Source organism: Aotus nancymaae, unplaced genomic scaffold, assembly GCF_030222135.1.
Source record: "Aotus nancymaae isolate 86718 unplaced genomic scaffold, 86718_ANA_hifiasm-v0.15.2.pri h1tg000036l, whole genome shotgun sequence".
Taxonomy (NCBI): Eukaryota; Metazoa; Chordata; class Mammalia; order Primates; family Aotidae; genus Aotus; species Aotus nancymaae.
The window spans coordinates 72,337,446-72,363,113 of NW_026988450.1; the positions used below are offsets into that span (position 1 = coordinate 72,337,446).

A 25,668-nucleotide genomic window follows, 5' to 3' on the forward strand; every position below is an offset into this window, starting at 1 on the left:
CTCACTCCTCCTTTTAACCTCCATTGTTGATTAAAATGATCATCCTTATACAGGTTCTTAACTATTAAAGAACATTTTTTTTCTGATACGAAGTCTCACTTTTGTTGCAGAGGCTGGAGTTTAATGGAGAGATCTTGGCTCACTGCTACCTCTGCCTCTTGGGTTCAAGTGATTGTCCTGCCTCAGCCTCCCTAGTAGCTGGGATTACAGGTGCCCACCACCATGCCTGGCTAATTTTTGTATTTTAAGTAGTGATGGGGTTTCACCATGCTGGCCAGGCTGGTCTTGAACTCTTGATGTCTGGTGATCCTCCCGCCTCACCCTCTGAAAGTGTTGGGATTATAGGCACGAGCCACTGCACCTGACCTGTTAAAGTATGCTTAATAATGCTGACTCTTCTAATTCACTGAACAAGGGAAACAGATTAAGTCAATTAACAATTTTAAAAAACCCTTTCCATTCATCAAGAAAGGCCTCGTACTAAAATACTTAAATTATTTTATCCATCTAGCTAGATATTATAACTTTTATGACAGGTCACCTCCTAGACTGCTGGTTGGCCTGGGGACTAATGACCTGGGCCAGTGGGAGGTCACATAGTACCAGAATGGCTTGATCCCTGAGAAAAGGTCTTTGAGAGTCTAGTCTTACGGGTTTAGGGATGAGCAGAGACCACCTAATGCTCATAGAAGCCTTGATACCCAGGTTGGAAAGAAGATAGGAAGCAGTAACAATCTGTTGGAATTAATTTTTTTGTATAAAATTGCTTTTGTTTTCTCATCTAGAATATTACCTTTAGAAAAGAAACTTCTTTCTGATTCTTTTGTGTGTACTTATGACCTAATATAGATAATTGGTCAGTAATATAGATAATTGGTCAGTAATACAAGATTTATAATACAATTTTCAACAAATATTTAAATAATAAATTTGCTTCATTTTTTCTATTTTAGAAAACTTTTTTTCTGATATCAAAGTAATTGATGGGCCTTGTTCAAATGTTGCAATATATAGAGATATATAGGAAAGAGAAAAAACCCAAGAGATGACAGAATAAAACATAGTACTAGGAGATGTTAAGAAATGTCAGTTGCAATCTTTGATCTTGTGCCAGTAACTTTATTGCTCCAGGCCTCTATTTCTTCATATAAAAAGAAATGGGGATAATAGTTCTACTTACCTCCAAGGTTATGAAGGCTAAATGACACCTGATTAGTGAAGTGTTTGCTTATCACATTGTAGTTAATCAACAGCAATGAGTTCCTCCAGCCTATCGTACCAAGTACACCTTCTTTTCATTACTATGCTTTTCAAGGAGAGAGAAGGAAAACCTGTGGAGTTCAAGAAGGTTGAATTTCCTGTAGGCTCATTTTAAGTCTCTTGACCCTAAAGTGACCCTTGTTTGCATCTCCGGAAAATTTACAGAAAAACTACATCATGACTCACATCTCTGGATTTATTCCCTTTTCATTCAGGTGTTGACTCATGAATGGGAGTTGAGGTCCAGTCACTGATGTTTGACATTTGGTGGAACCTTTTTTTTTTTTTTTTTTTTGAGACCGAGTCTGGTGGAACCATTTTTAACATAATCTACTGGGTAATGTCTATAATAATAAGTCCAGTGTTATAACTTGTAGATAACTTAGAATCCATTGCTTGTTTAAAAGCTTATAGAGTTTATCTGACTTTTTTCTTTTTCTTTTTTTTTTTGGAGACAGGTCCTCATTCTGTCACCCAGGCTGGAGTACAGTGGTGCAATCTTGGCTCACTAACAACCTCTGCCTCCTGGGTTCAAACGATTCTCATGTCTCAGCCTCCTGAGTAGCTGGGACTACAGGTGCCCATCACCACACTTGGCCTTTTTTTTTTTTTTTTTTTTTTTTTTGATAGAGATGTGGTTTTACACTGTTGCCCAGGCTGGCCTCAAACTCCTGAGCTCAAGCAATCCACCCTCCTTGACCTCCCAAAGTGCTGGGATTATAGGTGTGAGCCACAGCACCCAGCCTTTTCCTGACTCAAGATGATGCCTATTTCTAATATCCAAAAGCATCACATTTTCTAAAAATAGGAGCAAAGCTGTAATGTAAAGGATAATTGCTTTTCTTCTTCAAGAGAAGAGTACATTGTTTGAGGGTTGCCTGGGTCACTTCTTTTTATGCTTGCTTTTCAGCAATTGTGTTGCCCATCCATCTGGGCATAGCAAGGGAAGAAAATATCAAACCATCCGTTTTGAGGCTCTTTAGCAATGCCAAGAGAAGCATAGGTTTGTACTTGCTGGAAAGTGGAGCTTAGTAGCATGTCTCAAATTATGGTCTGTGAAAAATTAATGTTTCAGTTTCTGTTGGGGTGAGCTAAATAAAACATCTTGTTGTCCATTCAGTTTGGGAACCATGACATTCTGTGATACTTTTGTATTTTTGATGAATTTTATTACATATTGTTGAGTCTAAGAAGTCCTAAGAAACCAGGTTTACTCCAGTGTTTTCAAAATGCAATTCAAAATGGAGCCTCTTTGTTAGTGGAAGGTCTTTTTGTGAATCCCAAGGTCTGGATTACAGTGCTGTTTGGTCCTCTAAGAAGCAGGTTCCAAGATGACATTACTGGAGTGCTGGAGAGTTATTTGGGGAGCATAAAGGGGAAGGAGCAGGAGAAGCAAGAAGGGCCTTTAGGTTTTGTGGGTCTGATGCCTGTGACAGAGGAGGAGGGAGGAAGAATTGTGTAGGAAGAATCTTCTAAAAAAGTTTCCGGCCGGGCGCGGTGGCTCAAGCCTGTAATCCCAGCACTTTGGGAGGCCGAGGCGGGTGGATCACGAGGTCAAGAGATCGAGACCATCCTGGTCAACATGGTGAAACCCCGTCTCTACTAATACAAAAAATTAGCTGGGCACGGTGGCGCGTGCCTGTAATCCCAGCTACTCAGGAGGCTGAGGCAGGAGAATTGCCTGAACCCAGGAGGCGGAGACTGCGGTGAGCCGAGATCGCGCCATTGCGCTCCAGCCTGGGTATCAAGAGCGAAACTCCGTCTCAAAAAAAAAAAAAAGTTTCCTACAGATCAGTGGGGAGTCTTATGTCCCAAGTCACGCATTAGAGGAGTCCCACGTCTTGCAGGAAGGGGCTCGAGTTAGTTTGCTTGCTGTGCTTAGCCATAGGATGATGGCCTCAGTGTGATGCAGTGACCTGCAGGAAGGCTCAGCAGCTGGGGCTTTCAGTCAGTGTGCTCCCTGCAGCTGGAGATTGAGCAGCATCTTTTTGTGAACACCCCTATTTTCAGTTGCACCCCTTGTTAGAGTAAGTCACTCAAGGCTTCTGGAACCTAAACAGTTACTCTGTCAAATGGGGGACCTGTCCTTTCTACCTGACACAACTACAAATGAAAGCTCTTCGCAATTTAGAAAGCATTCTAGAAACACAGAGGACTATTATGAAGGGTGGCTGGAGGCTTTTCAAGTGTATCAGCTGCCAGCCTGGCACTGTGCTCTTGACCCCGAGGCACTGTCTTATTCACCATTGCCCTGGATTTCTCACAGGCCAACCACGGTGCTAGGCATCTAATAGGCACTCATCAAATGTTTGTTGAATTACGATAACAAGTGTTGTGAGTTCTCCAAGGAAACACTCTGTGACTAAGGCTGTACGTGGGTAACGATTGTAGACCCTGAAATGCATTTCCTCTGGGAGGAAGCAGAGCGTGGGGGAGGATGGTGGGGGATTTCTATTGATGTAATCTGCCCTTGAATCTGGGTCCTGTGTAGCCGTTCATGGTAAAAGTATTATTCCTGGCAGAGGGAAGAAGGCGAGGGGAAGAGTTTCACATTGTTTTTTTTTTCTTTTTTGGAAAGGAGTCTCATTCTGTTGCCCAGGTTGGAGTGCAGTGATGTGATCTCAGCTCACGGCAACCTCTGCCTCTTGGGTTCAAGCAATTCTCCTGCCTCAGCTTTCTAAGTAGCTGGGACCACAGGCACCCGCCACCATGACCGGCTAATTTTTATATTTCTAGTAGAGACAGGGTTTCATCATGTCGGCCATGCTGGTCTTGAACTCTTGGCCTTAAGCGATTCACCCACATCATCCTCCCAAAGTGCTGGGATTACAGGCGTGAGCCACTGTGCCTGGCCAGAGTTTCACATCTTTTTGCTTTGCAATATGATCTCTCTTTTGCAGATACAAAGTAATTTGGATGTTAATTGAATTGTAAAGAAAATTCCCAAATGTTATTCTAGGTAATTGTAGGACATCACCCCCTACCCCTGAAGTTTATTTTCCAGAGCTGTTTGCATTGACTGCTTTGAGTTTTACCAACTCATCCTTCCTCTGCTTTGGGAACGTCCTAGTCAGGGCTAGATGTTTAAGGAACAAGCACAGGGAAAGAGGGAAAGGAAAGGCATGGAGGAGATTTGTAATGGGGTAATTTCTCAAAGAGTTGACTGTAGCTCTTCTGTTTGGCTCTAATATCCTGATGGGTGGCAGTTTTGTCTGTTTCTTTTTGTACATTTATTTGTACCAGCTTGGTATTATTTTGTTCAATAAACATTTGTGGAATGAACCTAGGAATGAATTATGCATGTCTACTGTATGCTGGGTGCTGGGGTGATAAAGGCAAACCAACTCACGCCTTCATGAAACTGTTTCTCTAATAATTAAAGTGAACAGTAATGGAAACTGCATAAATAAAATTACAAACTATGATGAGTGATGAAAGGAAAAAGCTCTGGGAAACCGGGGAGCTTAGATAGAGCAGGAGACGTGCATAGTCTGGTGGGGAAAGTGGGAAGGTCAGGGAAGGCTTTTCTGAGAAGGTGATGTTAAGTGGCCCATGAAAGATGGGACAGTGTTAATCTGAGAAAGAGGTATATGAGGGGCATTTGGATTCTAGCCGAGAGGAGCAGGTGAAGAGATCTGGAGGGAGGGAGGGAGCGTGCTCCAGCTGAGTCACCGGCAGAAGGTGGTGTGGTCAGCGCAGCACAAACCACAGGGATGCAGTAGGACATGAAGCAGAGAGATTAGGCTACACAGTTGTCCATTTGGTATTTTCCTGTGCTGTGCCATCAATAATCCTTATTGGATGTTTCCTGTGTGAACAGATAATTTCTGTTGATGTGATGTGTACTGTCTCTGGATCACATACAGTAGCATCATGGTAAGGATATAATTCTGCAGAAAAATAAAAGGAGAAATAAATTCTGGGAAGAGGGATTTGAGCTTTAGATGCAGAAAGCTTTGGACTCGTGGGGTTATTGAGCTCTGACAAGAGTTGGCATGGGATCTTTTTGTGAAGAACAGAGCAGGCGAGGGAAGGAGGCCTGGCTACCTCAAAAGGGTACTGGATTAGGGGCTCCAGCTCTTGTGGTGTCATGACCAGCTGCACCCTTGGACTGCCTCATCTTTTAAAAAGTCACTTCCCCCAGTGGTAACGTGTGAGGTTGGCATTCAACGACTCTGACCATCTTTGATTCTGAGTGGAATAAAATCCACCATGATGGAAAATGGGGGGAGGGATACACTAGGGAACCCACTCTGTGAACCCCTGAGCCCAGGCCCCTTCCTTTGTGTGTCTTTTTACAAATACATATGGAGTGGAGGATTATGGCTCAGTTGATGAAGCTGCCTCGGGAGCTATGATTTTTTTTTCTTTTGAGAAGGAGTTTGCTCCAGCTCTTGTTGCCCAGGCTGGAGTGCAATGGCACGATGTCGGCTCACCGCAATCTCCACTTCCCAGGTTCAAGTGATTCTCCTTCCTCAGCCTCCCAAGTACCATGCACCACCACGCCTGGCTAATTTTGTATTTTTAGTAGAGACAAAGTTTCTCCATGTTGATCAGGCTGGTCTTGAACTTCCGACTTCAGGTGATCTACCCGCCTGGGCTTCCCAAAATGCTGGGATTACAGACATGAGCTACTATTTAACTGCTTAGTCTATACCTGCAGAAGCTTCTCCCTAACTCCTCCCCACACTGCAGGCTGCCTCCCTCCACAGTGCTCTGCACCTTAAAGGCTCCTGCACCATTGCTGGCCCACAGGGGTAGCCTCTAGCCCTCACCACCAGGTCTTCTTGTCTTAGCACCATACCTAAAACGCAAAGGTGCACAATGGAGAGCGCCCAGCATTTCCTCTTCCATGACGCTGTAAAGAAGTGCTAGGGGAACGGACAAGGGGCAGTGTATTCCTTTCCTGGGACTGCCTTGGCCATGTGCCACAAATGTGGCTGCTTCAAACATCGTCATCCTCTCAGAGTTCCGGAGGCCGGAAGTCTGAGGTCAAGGTGTTGGCAGGATCATGAAGACGATGGGGGAGAAGCCTTCCTTGGCTCTTCCAGCTTATGGTGGCTCCTTTGTTCCTTGTCTTGTGGCTGCATCACTCCAGCCTCTGCCTCCATCCTCACAGGGTCTTCCATTCTGTGTGTCTTCTCCTTTTATGTATCTTAAAAGGACACTTGTCGCCGGATTTAGGGGCCACCGGGTAATCCAGGATAGTCTCTTCTTGAGATCTTTGATTATATCTGCAAAGATTATTTTTGCAAATATGGGCACACACACAGGTTTCAATGTGTGGATATATCTTTAGGGGAACCACCATTCAATTCACTACAGGTGGTGATTTCAGAAGTTATTTGACCTATCCAAAGGACTTATTTTATTCATTTTTCTCCCTGGTAAACTTGACCTCTTTGAAATAGCCTCAGAATGCAGATCCCAAAGATAAGCCACAGAGTGAAGGCAGCAGGCTGAAGGGTTGGAGAGCACAGGCTACTGGGCCAGGTTGCCTCAGTTCAAATCCCAGCACTTGCCAACATCTCTGTGGCTCAGTTTTGCTATCTGTGCATTGGGTATGATAACAGTACTGCCTTTGAAGGCTGTTATGGAGCTTGTATAGGGTAACACTTGTAGAAGTAGCTAGAATTTGTCAGAAGGAAAGTGCTCAGTAAATGTTAACTATGATTATGAAGTGAACAATAAAAACATGAGCAGGGGGTGGTGAACATGATTCAAAATCCAAGTTGGTCTGGACGGTGGCTGGACCCAGGGCATTGACACTGTGGAGCTAGGGCTCTTTTGAGTCTTGATCAACCTATAATTACCTGCCTCTGACTTGAAATAAAACATATTGGCGGCCCCTCCTCTCACGATCTGCTCTGAGCTTCTGTGTTTGCTGATCAGAGTCAGGCTCTGGCAGCCAATCTGAACAGAGGACACTCAATTTCAAACAGAGCTAGGGAGCTGCCAGGTGCACACAAACGGAAAGGGCATTTCCTGGGAGGTAGCCTGCTGTGCTCCCTGGGCCACTGAATTCCCAAGGGGAGCTTTCCTTCTTCCAAGACAGTGGTGGTTGCTGCCCTTCCTTGGCCAATTCACAGGAGGATCCAACCTCCTCGGGTCCAGGAAGCTGGTGAGTGTAAGTGCTTCTGGGCACAGTCAGGAGCCTCACTGGTCAGGTGAGATCTGTTGCTCTGTTTCTCATTACCAAACTCTGCCCACACCCTTTGCTGCAGCCTGGGCTTCTGGAAGCCTTTGGAGATGCCACTCTTTTGCTTGGCCTTAGAAACCTGGGCTGTCATAGGTGAAGATGCAGACAGAGGGCGAAGGGGCTGGTGTCAGACTGCTGTGTGGCTCTAGGCAGGTTCCCTAACCTCTCTGAGGTGAGGTGTTCTGCATTATGTAACCAGGGATTGCATGGTACCCTACTCTAACTAGGTGCTTGAAAAATGGTGGCTGCGATCGATATCTGGCAGGTAGCATAGAGAGGAGATCTGACAGGTCAGGCTTTGATCGAAGCCCTGAGACCTTAGGCAGATTGCTTAACCTTTTAGACTTCACTTTCTTTATCTGAAAAAGAGATTAAACACCCCACTCAGATGGCTGATGGGAGAATTAAGTGGAAAAAAAGGTATCTAGAGCCTTTAACCCAATGCATGGCTCATTCTACATGCTCAATGAATGGCAGCTGTTATGACTGTCTGAGAGCAACTTGAATAATGATAATAAAATGAATGAATATATTTGTTAGGTATACTTAACAAATATATACATCTTATTATGAATGTATTATGTATTATATATTTAATGTGTATATTTAACACATATATATTCATTTTATTGTGAAATATATAATGAACAACTCTATATTGGCTCAGTCCAGTGTGGTGTAGAAGGAGAAGCTTCAGTCAATAACAAGAAGACCCAGCTCTGCCCTCAGCTTGGCCAATTCATAGCTGGGTAACTTTGAGCAAGTTGTCTAACCTCTCAGAGTCTCCATTTTCTTGTCTTCAAATAAGAATAATAGTAGCTATTTTCTATCATATGCCAGGAACTAAGTGATACATATATAAACACACTCTCTCTCTCTCTCTCTCTCTCTCTCTCTCTCTCTCTCTGTCTGTCTCTCTCAATCCTTAGCACTCTATGAAGTAGGTATTATTTGATACCCATCTCACAGATGAGGAAGTACAAGCATAGAGAAGTTGTGCAGTTTGCACTGGGTCACACAAACCATATGAGGTAGAGGATAACCAGACCTGGGCCTGTGTCTTACCCAGTATGCTGTGAAAATACTGCCAGCCTCCTTTCCCTCACAGGGCTTCTGCTAGGGTTCCATATATGGCAAAGTGCTTGGAGGAGCGTAAAGCATTGTATGACTAGGACATGTAGGCACAATTTATCTATGCAGGGTCTTGGTCCATCCATCTTGTTTTACATGTGTGACACATGTCTCTCTGTAAGTTGAGCTTTTAAGCAAGTACAGGGAGTGTTGCATCATGTTTATATATAAGTTCAATATATGGATTTCTCCATTTCTCATTTTGCTCCCATCATAGATTGGGGATCAATGAAGCGTTCCTCATTGTTTGTGCATTTGGTGAGTTTATCATCATCAGTAGCAAATCTTTATTGTGTTCCCTGTGTTCAAGGCCTGAGACCAGGCATGACTTTAGACCTCCTTTCATGTTTCTGAGTTGAGACCAAGAGGATGGACTGGGAAGCCCTGTATGTTTGGGACTCAATACGTTTTGACCCTGAGATGAGGCTGAAATTCCAAGGATAGCGACTCTTGGACAAGTTGACAGGACTGAGCTCTCCTCCTGTTCAAGAGGCTCCACCTTCAGCTTCTGCAAAAGTAATTTATAAGGAACCTGAGCAGAGCCTTGGTGCTGTGAGGGAGAGAAGGTTTGATGGGATTCTATTGTTTTGGGGGTCCTGTAAATCTCACACAACAGGCTCCTGAAGATAAGTTGTTTTACAAAACCTCTCCAAAATCCCTTCAAAGTTATGTTTGATTGAATGGGTTGACAGATGAGCCTTCAGATTTATTTTTTCTATGTGGGACATCAATGAAAACTGAAGCAATAAATTTCTGGTGGAGACTTTTAAGCCATGTCTGAGGTATGGATGATTGGAAGCTGTTTGTGAGCAATTGCATTGAGTTGCCTCATTATATTTCAAGTTTTAACTGATTTAAAGAGCATCATTTGACTGTGCTAATTAAAGTTTTTATTTTTGGAACTAATCAGCTTGAGTGAAGTATAGTTTTTCTCCTCTTGGTTATAGAAGCTATTAAAGAACTCAAACATGCAAAGAAAGCTCTTTGGAGGGTCATGTTTGAAATAACATCGTCATTCATTTTCAACACTGAACTGCTTTTGCTTTCAACAGATATGAATTTCCTTTCATATTTCTTTTTTAAAGTATCTACAGAAGAATAATTAGGCTATGACTTTTAACCCCTTGGAACATTGTATGTAATGTGTAGGAGTTCTGAAGTAAAACTCTGTTGAAGGAAAAAGTCCATTTTTGACTGAATGGGATTCAAAGTGTGTCTTTTATCAGAGGTCACCTGGCCTAGTTCAGAGAGGAAGCATTGTATGGGGGGTTCATGCTCGCTAAGTTCTTCGCATTTCTAGTGGCTAAACACAGGACAAATGACCATCCAGAAGCGCTAGCTCTTCCCATGAACAGATTTATGATCTTGAACTTGTTTTTTCTTTTCAGGTTGGTGTTGTTTTTTTTTTTTGACAGAGCCTCACCTTGTTGCCCAAGCTGGAATGCACTGGGGCAATCTTGGCTCACTGCAACTTCTGCCTCCTGGGTTCAAGTGATTCTCCTGCCTCAGCCTCCCAAGTAGCTGGGATTATAGGCATGCATCACCACACCTGACTAATTTTTTGTATATTTAGTAGAGATAGGGTTTTGCCATGTTGGCCAGGCTGGTCTTGAACTCCTGACCTCAAGCAATCTACCTGCCTTGGCCTCCCAAAGTGCTAGGATTACAGGTGTGGGCCACTGTACCTGGGCTGAATAGGTTGGTTTTGATTGGTGGGTTTCAAACTTTAAAACTTAAATTCACATATTATTCAAATTCCTTAATATATAAAACATAAAAATGGATCCCCTCAGGTATGAGAGGAGGGGTGGTGTCCACATTGGGCCACCGTGTTATATACTGAGTCTTCCTCCCACATCTGAACCCTTGGTGCAAACCCCTGGGCTTGATGATTATAATCCTTCCCAATTCAAACAACTGAATATTTTCCAACTTCTACTTTAGCTCAACTTGTTTTCTCTAGTCATTCTGCACAAAGACAGACATGGAAGTGACTTTATTATTTCATCTCTTCTTGACCAAAATGGGATAGTGTATCAGGGCCTAGTGCAGTGCTCGAAACACAAGGCTCTGTGTACTTTTTTTTTGAATGACCATAAGGGACTGGTGGTAGAGAAATAGCCAACCAATAAAAGGTGTTCAGGTATGATGAAGAGAAAGAAAAAGGAGGATGCATTCGAAGACAAAGTGAATTTAAGAAACGGAGGGAGACTGAGGCTGGGTGACAGGCAGAGCTGCTGCTCTATTAACAGAGTACGAATTGTTTTTCAGGCCCCAGAGTGAACAATTTCCTTTTTCTCCCCAGCTCCAAGATGAGTATTAGGATTATTATCTTCTGCCTGTGTTCTCAGTCTTGGAATGATTTTAACTCTTTTTTTATTATATGATACATTTTTAAATAGGACCAAAGCACTCCCATTGAATTCTTGTGGAGCTTTCCATCCATAGACTCCATCTGTCCATCCATCTATCCATAAGCCAACATTCATTGAGCCTTGCCATGTGCCAGGCATGGTGCTAGATGCTGAGGGTGCCTATGTAAACAAGGCATGATTGTTGCTTTCAAAAGCTCAGCATCTAATAAAGGAGAAGGATGTCTTTTCAAGTAACTGTAATGATCCATGTGGTAAGTATATAACAGAGATAAGAACATAGTGCTAGTGGAGTCCAGAGGAATGAATGACTTGTGGCTCCACTGCAAAGCTAGAGAACACATCACATCAAAAGAGGAAGTTGAGATGGGCCTAGGAGAAAGATTTGGGTGTTGCTAAGTAGAGATGGGAGAAGTCCCCTTCAATGGAAGGCCTAGGGTGGGCAATGGTTCATGGACAAGAGAATGTGATGAGTTGAGGAGGAGCTGTCCTTCAGGCTGGAGTACAGTGTTTGAGGATCAAATTGCTGCATTGATGAACTGAGACTATATTGTGAAGAACCCTAAGAGACATTCATAGAAGGTTGCACTGGTTTTTTAATTTAATTAATGTGTGTAGAATATAACACTTCAATGTTTACAAACAGTATTTTGGCTCTGTTATCTCATTTGATATCCATGATTGTCCCATAAGAGAGACATAACTTATCCTCCATTTTACAAATGAAGAAACTGAGGCACAGAGAGTTTAAGGATTTACTCAAGATTGCATAATTAGCATGTGGTTTAACTGATTCTCGAAGCCAGGGCTTTCAGTCTAAAGAGCTATGCTTTTTAAACATTAAATCTTGAAGCATAATATATAAACATAAAGAGCCACACCCACAAATCCTAAGTGTATGAAGTGAAAATTTTTACAAAGCGAATGTAGTAAATAATCTCCAAATCAAGTTAGGGAAGTTTGACTTCTTTCCAATATTGCACTTTCCAATCTACAAGCGTGGAATATTCATCTTATTTTGTAATTTCAGGGTATAGATCTTGTTTATATTTCTTAGACTTATTCCTCAGTTTTGAATTTTGATGCTATTATAAAATCTTTTATTTCAAATTTTAATTTATGATTCTTTGCTTTTGGTATAAAGAGGTACAACTTAGTTTCATATATTGACTTTGTTTTTAGGTATCCTGCTAAATTCAGGCTCTCTTGCCATCTTGCTCTTGAACACTTAGTAATTTCTCTGAAGGGCTGTGAGAGGCTGGCTTAACAGGGATGAGCTTTACACAGTGTGGCTCTGAATTATTCCTGAGTCATTCTTGGTTCAGAGAAGCCACAGGAAGAGGAATTAGTTAGCATTCTTGGGGGTGTATTTCCTAGGCTCAGCTGACTCTTGAAGGTGAACTATTGAGATTCTCAATCACTGTCTGTTGAATTGTGATATTTGAATCTCATTATAATGGTTGAAGGGACTGGAATGTATAAAATGAGGGCCTAACACAGAAACATCCACTTACTATCACAACAAGATAGAGGATTCTGAAACACAGTAGGCAAGAATGAACTGCTTCCCATGAGACTGGGAGCCAGGGCCCATCCATTCAGGCCATTAGCCTTGCTTGAGGCATTTTTGATCCAAAAGAGGATTGTGCTTTTTCTCCTAAACCTGAGGATTCTGTTCCTCCAAGGCTGAGCTCATCCTATGCATAAGTAGAGGAGATAACCAATTCTGTGGGCTAATTGTAGGGGTTGGGGTTGAGCAGAAGGGAAGTGGAGTTGGATTATAAAGTGCAGCCTACCCAAATGTGTCTACTAAAGGCTCTGAATTTAATAAATTCCATCATTCAGTTTGGTTAAGAAATTCTTTTTTTTTTTTTTGAGACAGAGTTTCACTCTCGTTGCCCAAGCTGGAGTGCAATGGTGTGATCTCGGCTCACAGCATCTGCCTCCTGGGTTCAAGTGATTCTTCTGCCTCAGGCTCCCAAGTAGCTGAGATTACAGGCATGTGCCACCGCAACCGGCTAATTTTGTATTTTTAGTAGAGACAGGTTTCTCCATGTTGGTCAGGCTGATATCAAACTCCTGACCTCAGGTGATCTGCCTGTCTCACCCTACCAAAGTGCTGGGATTACAGGTGTGAGCTACTGTGCCAGGCCAAGAAATTCTTTTAAATTTTCCTTCAACTTCTTTTTGAGAGGATAGCTCTTTACAATTCTCTTTAAGAGGATAGCTCATTGGTACTATTTACTTAAACACAGAGTTTGTAACCCATTGCACATTAGAAAGAATCACCAGGGGAGCTTAAAAACCACCGAGCCTTGGTCCCATCACTGACCAATGAAATCACACTCTCGAGGATGGGATCTGGCCAAGTGTGGAGCACAGTTTTAGAAACCTACCCTTGTATGGATTAGATGTGTAGCCAAAGTTGGGGCATCATTGCCTTGATGAAACAGAACATTCAATAGGTAAGTTTTGATGAGAAGATCATGGGGAAAGAGAGAACTTCCAAAAGCATGGCAAGAGAGGGTATCACATGGATTTATATTTTAACAATTTCTGTTGAAATCTGCATCACAGTGGTTTCTATGTGTAGTGGTTTGCATTAATGAATATATCCTAGTCTTAGAAAGCAAGATGAGTACCTAGATAGGACATCCTCAAGAGGACATTTTCCATCAGGCTACTGGAAATTTACCTACAGGCTCTTCAGATAACCTTTGAATGATGGAAAAATGTTGTGATTTTGTTTTGTTTTAAGATAGACCTCATTATATGCAAGTTCCTTTTTTGGATGAAAAGACTTCATCAAATATATAAATTTTTTTAAGTGTGTAATGATTTCACATAAATTCACAACTCTGCTAAAGGCGCTTTTTTTTTAATTTATATTTTTTTCTGTACTGGGTGTTATGGCTTTGGGTTTGGAAGGTGAGGTGCACAGGTAACCTGCATCCTGAGTCCTCTTAGGTAGTGAAGAGAGCAGCATGGGCCAGTACTGGGCATGCTGTTGACACGAGTAACTTAGTGTTCGACCATTTGGCCTGAGCTGCCTCCATTCTGCAGTGAAGGTAGAGAAGGTGATTCCAGAAGGGGAATCTGGTGACACAAGTGGGAGAACACATGGCAACACTGGCTGTGAGCAGTTTTCTAATCCCGACTCTGCTGAGCCGTGGACATGACATTAAATTAGCTATTTGTAGAGCTTTTAATAGTTCAGCATGAGGGCTCAATAAGGTCATCTGTGTAACATCCCAGTGAGAAAAAGCAGAACTAACCTTATGGGCACTTCCTGAACAAGAGGAACAGAAGAGGAGCCTGGAGCTCAGAGAAGTCCCATGTCCAGCCCTAGTGACATAGTTGGAAAGTGGCATACATGAGACCCACACTCCAGCAGTCTGGCCTCTCTTTCTTGTGCCAGGCTGGCTGCCTCTCTGCAGTGCGGGCCTTGTGGTTAAACACTGAGTAATGCCACCTGAACAGATGTGCTGAGCAAATCTAACACGTGCCTCATTTAATGCTCTTATTGTTTGGATACAGATATCGGAGTCGCAGTAGCTTTCACCCTGAGGAGACCAGGTTGGTATGGGGGTTCCTGTATATCTCTTGACTTATCTTGGGGATGACCCTGGGAGGATATTCAATAGATCCTAAACCAGAAAGCCCCATACTTTTTGTGAAGTGGGAGGGTTCTCATGCTGGAATTCTCTGCAAAGTAGAGGAGGTGGGGGACATGGTGGCAGCTGTCTTAGGGACTTACCAGGTAAGTCTTCCTGATTTGGTGATTGATTCCATTACATTATCTGGAACCCCTGAAAGCCTCTCATTTGTCAGAAATGTTAATAATATCATCTTCCTCATGGTATGTTGTGGGGATCCTAGGAGATAATGTGTGTAAAATGATGTTCCTGGCACATAGTGAGTACTTTATACAGGTGTAAAAAATTTTAAACTCACCTTTCCTTGTTATCAATATTGTGACAATTTGTAGCATACTTTACACTTGATAAACATTGTTTCCTATTTTAATATCACCCTGTGAATTGGGTAAGAAATGTCCTTGTGTCACATGGGAAGAAATACGCATCTGAGTTAAGTATCCAACCCCTAATTCTAGAGCTAACAATGAATTCAGGCAGGTACCCGAGCTGAGCCCTGTGTCTCCAGTTCATTTTCTACTGCCCGATCTGCCAGTGGCACCATCGTTCTGGGCTGGTGAGCCATGCCGCCACTTACTGCTCGATGTTGCAAGGCTGTGGAGAAGAAATCAATTTTCATCAAGAAACCTTTTCATGCTGGGAGTCATGCTGGGTGTGCCCTTGATGACTGACTCACGGTTTCAGGCAAACAACCTGTGTGTTTGTGATACTAACATCAGCCCACCCAAGAGGGCCAAGCTGGTTGTAAATCTTTTGGGCATTCCTGAAAGTTTATTTGGCTTACTCTGTAAGGGACCTGAGCTGTGCCTAGACCTTTGCTTCTCAACATGGGTCTGCCTTAGAGTAATTAAAAATTTCTGAAAGTGGTTTGAGACATCAGTGTTTTTATAAACTTTCTTGGATGACTCCAACTGGCAGCAGGGTCCAGAACTCTTGGCTTCAGAGGGGCAGGGGTGCCTGTCTGTAAGAGGTGGGGCATCTCTTCCTCTTCCCCTGCTCATAACAGTATCTTCAGCCACGCCCCAATGCCTCAGGCACTGGCTTCCCTACTGGAGAACTCAACGCTGAGGCCAGCCATGGCGAGAATGTCAGTCCCGAAAGGAACCTTATGTCTCCCTTGGTAGCTACTGTCTTTTATTATTAGCAACTCCCTATTTGTGAATGGGAGTCACTTAGCTGCTTCAAGCAGTCTCCAGAGCCCACTGGCCAGGTTTCCAGGAGCGTCAGATTCAGCCTCTGTGAACCGATCGTGGCAGAGACTCCTGGGGACCACAAATGCCGATTCGGGGTTGGGAAGGTACTAGCTTTAGGTCCCCGGCTTGGGAACTACCCTTCGAAACAGTGAAAACTATTATTGGTAGTCCTCCTTGTGTATGTTCTCCAGAGATTCCTGGGAGACTTATGATGATGTTCTCATCAGAGGATGATGGCAAATCAAAGGGAGAAAACGTTACCTCCAAGAAGGGCACTTATTTAGCACTTTCTATATACACTGTCCTAGGTGCTCATTTTATTCTCACAACAATCCTGTAGAATAGTTATTTCCATTATACACAGGAGGAAACTGAGGCTCAGAGAGATACTGGACTTGCCCAAGGAATGAGGGATTCTGTCCACATCTGGGTGCTTTCAGAGTTCATTCTTTTCATCGTGATATATCTCAGGGTCTCAAAGGACCCCTGAATTTCCCTTGGCAGTCCCCATTTCTGATGCTTGTCTTCTCTACAACATCCTTTAACAGTGGTGCTCAGGCCTCTGCTTGCTCACCTCCAGGAACGGGAACCTCATTTCCTCCCAAAGTAGTTCACTCCACTGTTCAGACAGCACTGATGTGGTGGCTCCTTAATTCCTTATCTGAATCAACGCAGGGTGTATATAGAATAAGTGAGCAAAAAAGTGAATAGAATAAGCAAATGAGTTGAGTGGACATCTGTCTCCTAGTGCCTTCTGCTCATTGCTCTTAATCCTACCCTAGGACAATAAGAATAGTTAAAGTTTATTGAACAAATAGTATGTTCCAGGTACTGTGCTAAATGCTTTATGTTTATTACCTCATTTCACACATGAGGACCCTGAAGTTTAGAGAGACTAAGTGACCTGGTCAAGGTTGCAAAGGTAGTGCTGGGATTAGAATCCAGGCAGTCCGACTGTGGAGGCTGATCCTAACCACTGCATTCCACACATCCTAAGTCCTAAACATATAAGCAAAATGGGAGACTGTGATCGTTCCACTGCTTTTCACGTTCCAGGCCTACAGATGTTTACTGAATGGGGTTTGAGCCTTTGCTGTCATCTCCTCCCTTTGCCTGCAAATGTCCACTTCCTTGTTCCTTCTCCTCCTCTCTCCAAGGCTGACCAGCCTGCCTGCACTGAGGCCAGGACTTTTCCCCAGCCTGGTTTCATCCATCTGTACCCCAGAGCCCTGTTCTCAGCAGTCCCTCAGCTCAGAAAGGGGTTATATAGGAGACTGGCAGAGCATTAGGAATGCTCTTGTCCGTCAGAGACCATAGACTGGGAGCTTCATGCGATGAGAAGGAGGCTTACAGACATGGTGTTGGGTGCCTGTAATCCCAGCTACTCAGGAGGCTGAGGCAGGAAGATTGATTGAACCCAGGAGGTGGAGGTTACAGTGAGCCGAGATTGTGCCACTGTACTCCAACCTGGGCAACAGAGCAAGACTTCATCTGGGGGTGGGCGGGGAAGAGAGGGAGGATTAGAAATGGCTTCCTGCTCATGGCTAACAATAACAATAATAGCAGTGGACATTTTGGGCATGTGCCATGTGCCAGCTGAACTGTGCTCTTGTGGTGTGACCTCAGGAAGTTCCAGGCCTTCTTGACCTTGGTCTTGACAGAGCCCAGGTCTAGTGATGGTGTTCACTCTGCTGAAGGTAACAGACAGGCTCCAGCTGCTCTGTGGTTAGACCTTGGCCTTTGAAATCAGGCAGGACTGGGTTCCAGTGGTAGCTCTGATGTTCAGAACTGTGTGATCTTAGAAACATTGCCCAGCCTCTCTGGGCCTTGGCTCCTCATCTGTAATATGGGCAGGAGAGGGTTGCTGTGGTGATTAAATGATGTGACTGCTTTTTTATGCCTATCAGAGTGCCTGGTGAGGCAGGAGAAACAAATTTCAGCTAGTATTAATAATATTCAGTTTACCTCTCTACGTGCAATTCCAGGTGGACCTCAAGATTCCAATTCAAGTGGGGTTTTTGTGTCTTCTGCAAAAGCAGAGCTCCCTGGAGAGCTTGTTGGGTGCCCCTGACCCTTGTCTTTTGCCCCCATCCTGGGTGGATGAGGAGGCTGATGGGCTTCAGGAGAGCTCAGTGTATTTATGTGTCTACCTTCTCCTAACATGTCTGAATGACTCAAAGTTTCTATTACTGTTTTTTTTTGTTTGCTCTTTTCAGAAAGGGGATGTTTGGGCTGAAGCTGAAGAAGAAGAAGAATAAGGCAGAGAAGGGGTTAATCCTAGCCAACAAGGCTGCGAAAGGTGAGGCTCAGGGTGGGGTGCTGGCCACTGGGGCCTGAGAGTCTTGCAGAGTGGAACCCTCCTTGGCTGAAAATACAATCCTTTCCATGAGAGTGAGGGGGAGTGTGAGTGTGATGCCCTCTGACCCTTTAGGTCCTGCCAGTCACAGGTGTGGGCCCAAGACAACCCCCACGGCCCTTGGTCATCTGGGCCAGATGGGTGGGCGGGCATGGGAGGGGTCCCCATGAGAAAGCAGCGGCAGAGTTCAAACTCTGTTTCTGTTCTTGTTTGTTCTGTGACCTAGGATGAGTGGCTCTGAGTCTCAGCTTCTCCTTTGTCTAATGTCATGACATGGGTTGCTGGGCTGATCTCACATAGCTGTGGGGAGGATCAAGTGAGATTTTGAAAATAAGAGTTAGGAGCACAGCTACTGGGGGGGAGGCTTCACACACATTATCTCATTGAATCGCTCCACCATCTTTCCAGTAAATACTGTCACCCTAGTTTTACAAATGAGTTTTTTACAGAGATGCAGAGAGAGTAAATAAAGCATAGAAGAGATGCTGCAGAATCTGCAAGGCCCAGTGAAAAATAAAAATGCACAGCCATTGTTAAGAAGTTATTAAGAGTTTCAAGATGGTGACAGCAGAGGGAAAAGCAAGTGCAATGAGGTTCTTTTTTTGTTGTTGTTTCCTGAGACAGTTGCACTCTGTCGCCAGGCTGGAGTGCAATGGCACAATCTTGGCTCACTGCAACCTCTGCTTCCCAGGTTCAAGTGATTCTCCTGCCTCAGCCTCCTGAGTAGCTGGGACTACAGGCACATGCCACCACACCCAGCTAATATTTGTATTTTTTGTAGAGATGGGGTTTTGCCATGTAGGCTAGGATGCTCTCGATCTCTTGACCTCGTGATCCGCTTGCCTTGGCCTCCCAAAGTGCTGAGATTACAAGCGTGAGCCACCGTGCCTGGCCACAGTGAAGTTCTTCTGAGTTTGGGGTCCTGTATAGCTGCACAGACCGCATATCCATGAAGCCAGCCCTGAGTGTGGGAGGTACACAGTCAGGAAGCAACAGCGTTGGGATGTAAATCCAGGCTGTCTCACTTTCTCCTCTTAGAATGGGCTACTTCCTTCTCCAGAGGGGCAAAGTCTTGAGTTACAGCGTGAATTGCATCAGTAGAGGCCAGGCCCAGCACTGGGTAGATCCTCAGTGTTTGTTGAATCACATTGGATCCATGGTTTCCAAGTGGACAGATGTGGGGGTGGTCCTCTGGAGACTTCTCCTGCTACATAGTCTTGACTAAAAACCAGCTCAAGGCTAGTTTTCAGGACCATTCCTAAACCAAAATGGTACCATGGGTCTCGTTAATCTTCGCCCCTCTTGTCTCTTGGAGGGCCTCCTTCACTGCCATCTACTGCAGATGTCCTGTAGCCTTATGTTGTACCTAACTCCACTCCTTGGCCTCAAGTAGAACCTATCCTTATGGTAGAAAAATATGGAAACTCATTCATATGAAGGTATTGATAATGATTATACAGCCTTGGATGAAAAAGGAGGGACATTGCATTTTCAGTGGGGATAAGGCTTAAAGCTTAAAAGTCCTTGTTGATTCCACCCAGGGAGTGGGTGGAAAAGGCTTTGGGGTTATTCCTGGTGTCTTTGAAACTATAACACTGTGGGAGGCCTTGTGACACAAGGTTAAATAAGGCACAGTCCTTTCCTACTAGGACCTTATGAAAAACAGTATTTATGACATATTTAATAAGTCTCTGCTGCTTTTTACTTAGCATACATCATTCACGACTCTGAAAAGTAGTTTCTGTTGCCCCCATTTTATAACAGAGGTTCAGAGAAGGTGAGTGATTTGCCCCCAGTCACACAGCTAGGAAGTGGAGAAGCTGGCTCCCGATCCCGGGTGAGTCTTATTCCAGAGCCTGGGCTTTGCTACCCCATGAGCGATCTCCAGTTGAGAGCCCTCCCTGAGAAGCTGGCGGATACCTAGGGCAGTCGACCACAGGCATTTCAGAGGAGCTGGCTCCTTTGGCTCATTCTAGAGTCTGCAGCCCACAAAGCAAACAGGGCAGAGGGGAATCAGGCCCCTCCTAGAAAGTAAATAGCATCCATCCTGCTGTCCAGAGGCCAGCCCTGTGGGAGACTGAAGAAACCGGGCCCATGGAACAGAGACTTTGGTGTCTCCTTCTTGGAGAGACCAAACTGGCCTGGACAGTTAGGGCTCTTCTGGGTGAAATGTTTGGAAATTTTCTAAGTCCCTTGCTTTTTTTTATCTGTGTATTTTGAGGCATCATAGTTACATCTTAAATTCTTAAAATTATCTTTACCCTAACCTAACCATTTGCCACACAACAAATAGTTGTGGGTACCTCCCACAGCCATCCATGTGCTCATTTATTCAAAACATATTAGTGGAATGTCTAAGTGTCGGCCCTGAGCTAGGTTCTGGGAATCTAATGGCAGAGACTGGACGGTCTCTGTCGGGGAGGACAACCCTGTGCAGGACTCTTATGCTTGCCCCTCTGGATCTATTCTCCATCCTTAGCCAGCTGCTCTGTGTCCTCTACAGGGACATGGCCCAGGTCCTTTACCCTCTGCCTTCGGGCTGGCTCTGGCCAATGGAGTGCGCCAACAGGAGGTGTGGGAGGGAGGAGCATGGGTCCCTCACCTACAGGAGGGTCGCTGCTCCTCGTAGGGAGGCTGACCCCAACAGACTTCCTTTCCTTCGGGGTTCCAGTAACGCTCTCTCTCTCTCTACTTATTTTGGGGAGTGCCTAAGAGTGAGAACAGCTTGGCTGTTGTGAGCCCCAGATGATGGCAAGACCTTTGTGGTTTTCCTACACAAACATCTTTGTAAAATGTCCTCAAATCATCTTACTCTGATTGTACCATCTGCTGCCTATTGGGACTCTGAGGTAACTAATGGCATTGCAAGTTGAGAAAAGCGCTATTTAAAAAAAAACAAAACAAAACAAAACAAATGTACAGCAGACTGAAATGGAGACTGTTGGGGAGTCTCTTAGTGCAGTCAGAGAATTCTCGCAGTAGGTAACATTTAAACTATGACTTCGAGGATAAGAGGGAGCCCACCGGGCAATGGGCAGGGAGGAGAGCAGTGCAGGCAGAGGAATGGCTGTGAAAAATTCCAAGCAGCAGAGAGCTTGCAAGGTTAGATGAGACTGAAAATGGGGCCGTGTGCAGAGAGCACGTGGAGTGGGTGAGACGGCCAGGCGGGCAGGAAGCGTGGGCAGAACCAGATGGAGCAGGTCTCTAATTGCAAGTTGTATATGGACTTCATATTTATTCTAAGTGCAATGGAAAGCCATTGAGCGTTTTTCAGAAAGTGACATGGTCTGGTTTTTATAAGGTCACCCTGGATGCTCCATGGTGAGTAGACTGAAGAGAATTAAGTAGTAACTCAACAAATTAACGAATGAGTGCTGTAGAAGAAGCTTTCCTTTTTTATTTTTTATTTATTTATTTTTTTGAGATGGCATTTCACTCTTGTTGCTTAGGCTGGAGTGCAATGGCATGATCTCAGCTCACCACAACCTCCACCTCCCATGTTCAAGTGATTCTCCTGCCTCAGCCTCGTGAGTAGCTGGGATTACAGGCATGCACCACCACGCCTGGCTAATTTTTTGTGTTTTTAGTAGAGATGGGGTTTCTCCATATTGGTCAGGTTGGTCTCAAACCCCCAACCTCAGGTGATCTGCCCACCTTGGCCTCCCAAAGTGCTGGGATTACAGATGTGAGCCACCGTACCTGGCTAGGAGAAGCTTTAGCTGCCTGCCTTTCTACCTCGAGGTCTGTCTCACCCTCTAGAATTGTACGCCCCTAGAGGGAGGCATGCATGATTTGTTAACTCCTGCAGCCTCAGCATCTGCCCCAACACCTTTTCTCGCATATATAATATGCCTTTGAATGTTCATTGGAAACTTGAAATTTGACAGTGGGGCCCCAGCCTGAAGGCCCTTGCAGTCAAGGAGGGGAGCCGGTATTTTATCTTGCTGCTTCAAGGAGCACAGCCAGGCACTCGCATTCCTTCTGGCAGCTTTATAGTGCTGGCCTTGTCTTTATTTCCTGAGTGAAAGAGTAATAAAATCAGATTTCCATTCATGCAGAGATCCTCTCTGTAGCTACTGAGCACCTACAAGGCCAGGCCTATGTGCATGAGCTCCCTGGACTTCTCCTGAGGCGGTACTGTTGTGTGCAGTTTGCTGTTTATAATCGGAGAACCAAAATGCATCGAAGCAGGAAGATACCTTAGAAAGTATTAAATTGATGGGTTTAAAAGTTGAGTCCCCTGGAGCCCTGGGATTCTGAGCCATGGCTTCAAGAGTGTCTGAAGATGGGGTTATGAGCATCTGCAGGAGGCCCCTGTCCCCATTCCACTCCACGGAACATAAAACAGTTTGATATAAACAGGCTTGTGTTATATACCGAGATTCCATATCAAGTTACATTTATAAAAGGATTCTGTTGCTTTAACAAATTTTAAAACTACGTTTCTTGCCCAATTCTTTTGTTTTATGGTAAAGAAAAAAAAAAAAAGGCCAAGAAATTCTGAGTGACTTGTTCAAGTCATCCAACTGGGAATCCATAGGCTTAAGTGTCTACCATGGACCCTGTATAAAGCTAGGGGCTCTATATAGTTTAATTCTCCTAACAAACCTGTGGGGGTAAATGATGTTAACCTCACCTTGTTTTACAAATGAGGAAAACGAGACTGAGAGGAGTAACTTGTCCGAATCATAGAATCATAGAACTAGAATGTGGAAGGACTGGAATTTGAACCCAAATCTTGTGAATTCAGGTGTTTGGACTACATCTTTCAGAGTCTTTTGGTTTATTAGAAGCGGTTCTCAGGCTTGGCTGTACAGTAGGACCACCTGGGGAATTTCACCAATCTCCACATCCAGCAACATTCCAGTTGAATTACATTAGAATGTAGGGTTGAGGGGAGACAGTCCTAAGGAATGTGTTTATTATCTATTCATTTAAGTTTCCTAAATGCATGTGTACTGTTTCATAGGGCTTCCTAGGAAACTGACCCTTCCTAGACTAGTTTGTCACAAACTACCACTAGCTCAGTAACTTAGAAGAAGACAGATTATTCTCTCTCAGTTATGGAGGCCAGATGCTGGAAATCAGTATCACTGGGCCAAAATCACAGGCCACACTCCTTTCAGAGAAACTGTTGGTCACCACTTCTAGCTTCCAGTTGGGGCAGCATCTGTCTAATCTCTGCCTCCATGGTCTCATTGCCACCTTTTTTTTCTTTCTGCCTATGCAAAATCTCTCTTAGGATACATGTGATTGCAAATAGGGTTCACCTGGATCATCTCATCTCAAAACTCTTAATGTAATCACATCTGCAAAGACCTTTTTTCCAAATAAGGTAACATTTATAGGCTCCAGAGATTAGGACTGGCTATGTTTTCAGAATATCACACCTTGCTACTCAAAATTGACCTGCAGACAGCAGGAATAACCTCGTCTGGCATCTAGCCATTAGAAATGCAGAATCCTTCTGGGCATGGTGGCTTATGCCTCCGATCCCAGCACTTTGGGAGGCCAAGGTGGGAGATTTGCTTGAGCCCAGGAGCTTGAGACCAGCCTGGGCAACATAGTGAGACTCCCTCTTCTCCACAAAAAAAAAATTAACAAGAAAAAATTAGCTGGATGTGGTGGCGTGTGCTTGTAGTCCCAGCTACTCAGGAGGCTGAGGTGGGAGGATCCTTGAGCCTGGGAAGTCAAAACTGCAGTGAGCTGAGATCTTGCCACTGAATTCCAGCTCCAGCCTGGGCGATAGAGTAAGACCCTGTCTCCAAAAAAATTAAAAAGACATGCAGAATGTTGGGTCCCACCTAGGCCTACTGAATCAGAATCTGCATTTTAACAGCTTCCTAGGTGATGCTTATACACATCAGAGTTTGCCAATGAGGATCAGAGAATGAATGATACATCTAAAGTTGCATTGCAGCAAGGTCATGATTTGAAACATGTCTTTTGTTAACTTAAATCATACAACGTATAAATTTAGAAAGTAGACTTTATTTTTTATAAAGGGTTACAGCCTGCCAGGTGCCCATTTTGACAGTCTGGGAAGCATAGCCTTTGGCAGAGCCCAGAGACAGACACTTCGAGAAAGGGAAGAGTAAGACAGGAATTCAAACTGAAAGGGTTGGTCATGTATACATATTTAACAGGTTACAGGAGGAGCTATGAATATTCATGAAGGTGGTCTTGATGCATGTGTTCTGAACACACGTGTATGTTATATATGACCCATATTTATCTTGGAGTGGAGACTTGACCTTTAAATGTATTTAAATTAGGCCCTATATGTCAAAAGATCTTTTTAAAAAATAAGCTCCAGGTGTCCAGACTGTTTAAACCAGCCAGAACCAGTGTGTGGTCTATGGGTCTATGGTGTTTTTATCAGGAGAAAGTCACTGAAGTCAGTCTCTTGTCTAATTAAAGCTGTAGTTATAGCTTGTAGAGCAGGGGCTGGGAGTCAGTTATTCAGTGTCTGTCAGTGGTGGCCAAGCAATAAATCGTTTATTGCTTATCTTGAGGCTGGTGCTTGTGCAGCTGCTAGAGAAAAAGAAAAACCTAACAGAAATCTAATTCTTTTTTTTCCCCCTGAAATCTAAACAATTGAACTGTAAAATACTTAGGATATTCAGAAAAAAATGGTTTGATCATCATTTATGTATGAATATTTAAGAAGATATATCAAAATATATGAAATATTGTACTTTAGCTTGTGTAGGAAGCCATATATATTAAATGCTCCTAAATGTTTAAATATCGAATTTTGTGAGTAAGATTTCCTTGAGGCTTTGGTCTCAGTTTTCTTCTCTACAAGATGAGACTATTAGGACCTCTGCATCTTTCTGCATATTATACATCAATGTATGTTTAGTAACTTAGAGATTAAGGGGAACAAGAAGATAACAAATGATGGGAAAATGATAAGACGGTTAAGAGAGAGAAGAACATACTGTGAATGTTCAGAGGTGGAAGTGATTGCATCTAGATGGGAAATCAGTTAAATGTTCTTGAAGGATCATTTAAGTTAAGCTTTAAAGACAGGTAATTCTTTAATAGCTTTTCTACATTTTCCTATTGTTTCCCCTAGGACTTTATACTGTTATTCATGAAATCTAGAAAAAATGTCATTTGCAGTGTTGACAGCAATTCTAATAAAGTAAGAATTTATCATTTCAATATAACAATTAGTTCATCATATCAAAATAAACAATGTGTTTAAAAAAAAAAAAGAAAATGAAAAAAAACTTGTGGCAGTTAGAACATAGTATTTAGTATTTTTTTTAAGTGTAGGAGTGCATGACTGAACCCTTGCCTGCCATGGCTTTAGGTCTTGTTTGTAATTTGGTATCTTATTGCCACAAAGAGTCCATTTTGTCAGTCTTACGATCTCTGTCTTAACATTAATGCTGGTCAGTTGTGTCTAAACCACAGAAAGGAGGTACAACAGGGTGTGCCTGTCTTCCTGTCTCATTATTGCCAAAAACTCAGTTTTTAAGATTTTTCTGGG

General features: G+C 43.6%; 1 protein-coding gene across 4 annotated transcripts in view; it reads left to right on the top strand.

Annotated features, from left to right (window-relative positions):
• FER1L6 (fer-1 like family member 6) overlaps window positions 1–25,668 on the top strand; it is a 270,864-nt gene that overhangs the window by 86,672 nt on the left and 158,524 nt on the right. For 3 of the 4 annotated variants that reach the window (XR_010345619.1, XM_064384567.1, XM_064384566.1), the window contains exon 2: window positions 18,028–18,110. Coding sequence is in view for 3 of the 4 variants with exons in the window: in XM_064384566.1 (XP_064240636.1) it covers window positions 18,028–18,110 (83 nt within the window). In the remaining variant the exon portion in view is untranslated. Of the gene's footprint in view, window positions 1–14,499; window positions 14,539–18,027; window positions 18,111–25,668 lie in introns of all 4 variants that reach the window. The other variant, XM_064384568.1, reaches the window with a different exon arrangement.